This window comes from Arvicanthis niloticus, chromosome 9 (assembly GCF_011762505.2).
Source record: "Arvicanthis niloticus isolate mArvNil1 chromosome 9, mArvNil1.pat.X, whole genome shotgun sequence".
Classification (NCBI taxonomy): Eukaryota; Metazoa; Chordata; class Mammalia; order Rodentia; family Muridae; genus Arvicanthis; species Arvicanthis niloticus.
The window spans coordinates 51,492,958-51,499,814 of NC_047666.1; the positions used below are offsets into that span (position 1 = coordinate 51,492,958).

Consider the following 6,857-nt stretch of genomic DNA (forward strand, 5'->3'; position numbering starts at 1 on the left):
TTCTCTGGGCGAGCTTCCAGGTTTGGGCCTTGAGAAACTTCATTGCACTCCTTGTCCAGGAATGTCTCCTCTTTCCAGCTTCCTCTGCTCAGGTGTTCCACCTTTCTCTCTCCCTACCCCCCCCCCCATTCTCTCACTCATATTCATTGAGTCTTAGAAGCTGTTTCCCATAAGCTGCTAAAAATTGGAAAAGAGTCTACCCATCAGATAGGCTGTGGAGACTTAGGAGCCAGGCTGTGCCCCTGGAGGTGTTGGCTAAAGGCCCAGCATAGCCAGAACACCCAGGGCAGGCTTCTCTTTGGAGGCTGGCTGTGATTCACAGGTCTGAGGTTTATCTATCTAGAAACCAGAAAGATTGGCTTCATGCACCCTCGTGGCTTCTATCGGGTAGTAGACCATGTCCTGTTATCTCTAAAGACATCACACTTGGCCAAGGGTCACCACAGTGTTGAATGTGGCAAGGCCCAGTGTTGCAGGCATTTCAGTTCACAGCAGCTTTTAATGTGGAAAGCCATTTGTTTCCCCTTCTCTCAAGGTGCTTCTAGTTCAGGACAAACCTGTATATAGTCAAACTGGAGTTCAAAAAAACCTCATAAGGCCTGAGATGGTGCACCCAGCCTAATGATCTAAGTTCAATCCCAAGGATCCACATGTAGAGGGAGAGAAGCAACTCCTGCAAGTTGTCTTCTGACATCCACTATGGCATGCATGGATTATATAAACATACATAAATGTGATATAAAAATGAAACTCTGTATCCTGGTATGGTGGGAAGCTGAGGCAGGAGGAATTCAAAGTGGACTTGAACTACATACTCTGTTGCAGGCCTCTTTCAAAAAGATCAGCAGAGCTGTACTTAGGTCACAGGTGCTTGACAGTAAGATTGGCCAGCCAGGGGCTGAAGAAATGGCTCAGTGGTTAAGAGTACTGGCTGATCTTCCAGAGGACCCGGGTTCAATTCCCCACACCTATATGACAGCTCACAACTGTCTGTAACTCCAACTCCAGTTCCAGGGGATCTGATATCTTCACACATAGAGTCAGAACACCAATGGGTATAAAATTGAAATATATATATACACACATACATACACACACACACACACATGCTGCTAAATAATTGGGGGTGGGGGGAGTGTTGTCACCTCAGGAACCACTGATGCCAGCAGCTAAGTAAGGTAAAGTGTGTCTGTTCCCTGCTTCCTGGCCCACCACTGTTTATACTCTAGCCCTGTTTCTGGATTCTTGTGGGAGCTGTTTTGCTATTTTTAAGTTAAACAATAAAAGGTCAATCCTAGCACTTGGGAGGCTAAGACAGGAGGACTGCTTAAATTTGAGGCCAGCCTGGGCTATGTAGTGAGTTCTGGGCTTGATGCCAGAGACTGACTTGCAGCCTCCCAGACGCCCACAGGTCAGCTGCTGTCCAGGACAGAGGAGAAAGCTTAGCCTGAGTGGGGAGGAGGAGGAGGCAGCACAGCTCCCTCCCCAACTCCAAACCTCCCTCTTGTAGAAGAGTCCTGATGAAGCTGTCAATTTGCAGCCTGATTTGATTCATCCCTCCCCTCCGGGCACAGCCATGAATTTGCTCTGTGGTGCTCTTGAATACAAACTCTGGCTCCTGAAAGGAGCTGCAGAAGAAGGGGGACCTCAGGGCTTTGTCTGTTCACTCTTCCATCTAGGTCACCACCCTCCACAGTTTCCAAAAAGCTTGTCCTCCCTTCTGATAAGATCTCAGTGGCCCTGGGTTCCACTCAGCACAGGCGCATGTCACAGAGTGGGTGACTGCCCTTGGGCCCAGCTCCAACCTAATCTTCCTGGTGAGGTGCTACTTCACTGCAGCAGCCTCCAGGAAAGGCACGTCTGCCACAGGCTTTGGGTCTGGGGAACCTCGTTTGCCCTGCTTTGCTCTTTGGCTTCTGTATCTGCACAAAGCTCTCCTCACAGCCCAGCACACCTCATAGTCTTCTTTCTCAGTCACTCCTTACCCAGTTTTGTTTGCTCTTTTGGAGAAAGTAGTTGGCTTTCAGCTGCTTATCAGAACCTCACAGCCATGGCACAGGGCCATTGTGTTGCCCACCCTTCCCCAGGGCACCCCTGTCAGGCATATGACTGACTACATCATCTCCCCTCTCTCTCCTCTCTGCCCCAGATCAGTGGACCATCCCCTGCCCGGATCCTCTCTCTCCACAGACTTTGGCAGCTGGCAGATGGTATCGGGCTGTGGCAGTATTCAGGAACGGCCTGTCCTGCACACAGACTCCTCTCTCCCTTTCAGCTTCCAGGATGAGCTCCCTAACAGTTGTCTGTAAGTGTCTTGCTTGAGAAGGCAGGATACTCCCCTGCCTATGTCAAAAGCTGGAGAGCAATCAGGAGTGCTGGTCAGCAGTGAGGGTGAGGCTGACCTGAGAGAACAGCTTGGGAGTCTCTGCCCTTCCCCCATTTGTCTGCAGCCTGTGGATCCCCAGGGAGTGAAGGACTCCTGTGGCTGCTCAGGAAGTGCGGTAGGCTTCATGTTCACTCTCCTCCGCATCCAAAAGCCCATCCACAGATGTGTCAGGTGTACCCTGAGGGAAAGCTAGCTGGACTGTAACTATAGAGGATTCTATTTATGTACGAGGCTTTGCCTGACATAAGAATCCTTTGAAACCAGAACAGTGGGGTAGGAAAGTAGGTGTATGTTAGAGGCCAGAGCAGAGTGGCACTGGGGTAGCCTGGGTCTGCAATCCAAGCAGAACCAAGAGTTCCTTTCTACCAAGAGTTTCTTTTGCTTAAGGACAAAAATAAGGACTGGATAGCACTGCTGGATCATATGCCTCTTCCTTTGGGGAAGCCACATGTCCCCTTTGGTGGCTGGTAGATGTCAGGCAGGAGAACCTCCAGTGCCCCAGGAATAAAGCCTGCTTTTCAGATGTACCTAACAGGCCCTTTAGTAAGCCTGCCTTCTTTCTCACCTCCAACCATGTTGGGAAGGCTGGAGACGGGAGACTTGCCCATCACTACTGCTGTGCTCTGCTTCACAACATTCAAGCCCTTGCTGCTGAATTGGAGGAAAGTTACTCTGGAAATCAGGAAGGACGAGGATCCTCCTGAAGTTACGCAGGGCCTTGACAGACACTGGGGTAACTGAACACTCCCAGGTCCCAGCCCTACAACCGGGAGGTCACCATAGGGCTTCCATATCCATTGCTTAGCCCAGCCTCCCTGGCAGCCAGGTCCCAAGTCACAAAGCTACATCTTAGGTTTTTGCTTTGGGGGTTTCTTTTTTAAACAATCTCTAGCATAGGTTGGATTGGTTATAGTCATAGCCAAAGGTCACCTTGAGCTTCTGATCAGCTTGCCTTTACCTTCTGTATATCGAGATTACATTCAGGGCCCCCAAGCCTGATCTATGTGGTCTTGAGGATGGAACTCAACTTCATCCATGCTAAGCAAGCACTCTACCAAGCAAGCCACATCTCCATCCCATTTTTGGAGGATAGAAAGTCCTTAGATTTTTTTAAGAAGTATTCTGCCAGAGTGGTGAAAGAATCCTCTCTGGAGACAGCATGGGCCACCCCTGTCCTGCTTGTCAGCATCCCTTACCTCAGAAGCAAGCAGATACAGCTCCAGATCATCCAAACAACTAGTCATACAAACGAAGTCTCAGGTGGTCTCTGAATCCCTAACCAGCCCCCCCCCCCCCCCCCAAGATCTGGGAACTTCTCAAAAGGACAGATTATGTGATTTCAGTCTCCAAGATTATGAGTTGGAATCTCTCTCCATTCCTTGTGAAGACACCCTTGGACTTTGTTAAGAGGAAGCACTCTAAATCCTAGCTGCTTTGTTCCCAGGCTATGTCTTGAACTCTTAGCCTTGACTTTCCGGAGCCTGTTAAGCAGCTCTTGAGAGAGAGAATTGCTATCCCAGCCCCACTGCCTGCTCGTGTCCTGCGGACATCAGTACCCTGTCTTGGTTCCATTTCTTGTCACTAAATGGGATGGTCTTTGTCTCTTCTGCTTCCTGAAGGTAAAAGGCCATGTGAATACACAGGTAGACCCTTGACTATCCCTTGTATTGTATGGATGCAGAGACAGCCTTTTCTCCACGGAAAGCTGAAGCGAAGCCAAGAGACATACAAATGGCCTCCAGCCTGAGAAAGGGCCCGTGTCTCCCCACAGTGCCAACAGAGACCTAGGGTTGCAGGGATAGGCACTGCCTCATTTTCTTTGTACTGCTGTAGGATCAGTTTGACTTTGCTTTGCCCAGAGCATGCTGCTTCTCTCTGCCTCTCAGACAACTCCTACCAGCCTGTTTCCCTAAGGACTTGTCTCCTCCTCTTGGCCTCAAGACTGTCCTCTATTCCCAGACTTCCATCTGTTTCCCCAGGACCTGGGCTTATTAGAAGGGGGCACATTGCTGTTGCCTCTACAGAATCTTGGAGATGGGATCTCCAAGGATGGCTTTCGGAGGACAGAATGTTGGGATGAGTTAGTGTCCTCATTGGATGATTGTGAAGACTCCTCTGGGTCTGTGACCCTGGAAGAGGGCTCTCCAGACAACAATCTAGCAGAATGTCTGCACATCCCTGATCTTGAGTCCAGAGGATGGGTTCCAGATGATAACCTCAAACCTCTTGTGTTACAGACTCTCTAGGGCATGAGACAACCCTGTGTGGAATTCACACATGGCTAAGCCTGAGTCATGTGTGCTTATTTCCCTAATTAACCTGTAATTCCAGACAATGGAGCAAGGCTTTCTCAATGCCATGAGCAGTGTCCTAATAGGGAAGGGAGAAGAATTGGAGCAATACCTTTCCAGCTGTTTACCTGGGAGGCCTCAGGACTGAAGGTGCAGCTAGAGCCCAGGGTTTCCACTGGGAGATCTTGGCCTCTTTAGGGCAGCTACGTTTCCAATGGCTCAGTCTCCTCCTAGAGGGTAGGGTGTTCAGTCCTAGCCACGAAAGCTATAGCCTGTTAACAGCTGAGACCTGTTGCCATATCTTGGGGGTGGGGATGGGAGAGTGCCTCCTTACTGGCAGACATAAGGCTTGTGCCTCAGCTTGTTCGTAGAGGAAATGGGAGCCAACAGGTGTTGATGCAAATGCACCACTGCTTAGCTGCAACTTCCCCCATCATCACCAGAATGGTGGTTTGTCCAGCAGAAAGCAGGAAGAGTCGGTGTGTGGAAGAGTAGACAGAGCTGAAAGTTCATTACGTGTAAGGGGGGAGCAAAGCCATCCATACATTTGGAGTCTGGACCACAGGCTAGATGCTAACTTTATGCAGTTGAAAATTCCAGAATAGGCCCCTTGGAATGACATCGTTGGATCCTGTTCTGTGGTAATATATTCATCTCTCTCCTTCCCTACAGACTTACAGCTCTGAGTGACCGGGAGACACGGCTGCAGGAGGTACGGTCTGCCTTCTTGGCTGCATATAGCGGCACAGTGGGGCTTCGAGCAGCAGCCCCCAGTCCCTCTGGTGCCATCGGGGGCCTGCTAGAACAATTTGCCCGTGGTGTTGGGCTCCGAGGCACAAGCACCAGCACCTTGTGAAGCTGACAGCCTACAGCCATTTTCTGCCCCTGTCTCAGCTGAGCCCTCGATGGAATCAAGCCATGCCTGGCAAAAGGGGCCTTTGGAGAGCAGGGGAACTCTCTCATCCCTTTTCTCTGTTATACACATGGCAGCCCCAAACCTGAGCAGGCCTGAGGTTGGGACTTTCTACCTCCCAACCTCCTGACTGGTGACCACTCTCATCACTGCCTCCCACCAACCCTGGTCTTTGGATTACTGTCAACTCAGAACTGTGTTGGAGAGTACGGGGGTTCCCAGGGCCTCATGGAGACTATAATGTCAGAAAAAAAAAAATTCAGTTTTTGTTTCCTGGGAAGGAGAGACACCTGCACTGAAAATGAGGCAATTTCACACTAATCACAAAATAAAAAGGTTTTTTGAATGGCTTTCCTCTGGCATTTCTTCTGGTTGACTGTCATAGAGTTGCTCAGAACCTTACTGCCTGTCCTTGTGCTGGATGAAGGGTTTGAGTTTTGGGGAGAGTTATGGTGTAGGGTTTATCTCTGTTCCGTGCTGGGGAAAGAAAGCCAGGCCTTGTGTATGAGCAAATAAACGCTCTACCACTGAGCCTAACTCTCAGCTCCATCAGTCAACAGAAGCCATGAAGGGTGGCAATAGGGGTCAACAGCCTGAGTGGGCTTGACCACAGCTACCTGTTCTGTAGAGGTTCTGGGTCTCCTCACTGACTCAGAGAATGGAGCAACAGTGCTCTGGGATAGGAGACCTGAACTACTAGAGGGAGAGGCTGTGGCGGCAGCAGTGGACACAGCACAGGAAGGGGGCTGCTTGATGAATGTCGGGGTTCAAAGGCATCAGTACAGAGTTCTTCACCATCCACTGATCCTCCTCTCACACCATGTACTGGGGTTGGAACCTAGGCCTGTGCATGTAAGTAGGCAGCTACTGTGTCAATGAACTGTCCACAGAGCCCTGATCTGACAGGCCATCGATGTGAATACCCAGCCTATCTTATTACAGTACGCCAGTAGCTGCCTCTAGGGCCATAACCACTAATATTGAGTAACTTGTTCAAGGCCACACAGATATTAAGGGGATAATATAACTTCATCTCCAGAGACCAAGTTGGGTCGGGAGAGGGAAATATGAGAGCTGCTCAGAATCAGGGGCTACCAACTCCCACCTGCCAGCCCAAATGTTTCAGAACCATGGATAGTTCTAAGGCTTGCATCACTCTGATGGTGTTTCCAGAGGAAGTGTAGGTCAGAGTTAGGGTATGGGCGAGTTTCACCGACTAGCTCCAGGCTGCTCCAATGGGGCGGGGGCCGCCTGCAGGGCCGGGCGG

At 50.3% G+C, this 6,857-nt stretch overlaps 1 protein-coding gene across 8 annotated transcripts in view; it reads left to right on the forward strand.

Annotated features, from left to right (window-relative positions):
* Mtmr14 (myotubularin related protein 14) overlaps positions 1-5,940 on the forward strand; it is a 43,547-nt gene extending 37,607 nt beyond the window's left edge. For 4 of the 8 annotated variants that reach the window (XM_034511585.2, XM_034511589.2, XM_076940230.1 and 1 more), the window contains 2 exons: positions 2,150-2,305; positions 5,350-5,940. In XM_034511585.2, coding sequence (XP_034367476.1) covers positions 2,150-2,305; positions 5,350-5,533 — 340 coding nt within the window. In that variant the 3' untranslated portion in view covers positions 5,534-5,940. The remainder of the gene's footprint in view (positions 1-2,149; positions 2,306-5,349) is intronic. The other 4 variants (XM_034511588.2, XM_076940232.1, XM_076940233.1 and 1 more) reach the window with 2 other exon arrangements.
* Positions 5,941-6,857: the final 917 nt, after the last annotated feature.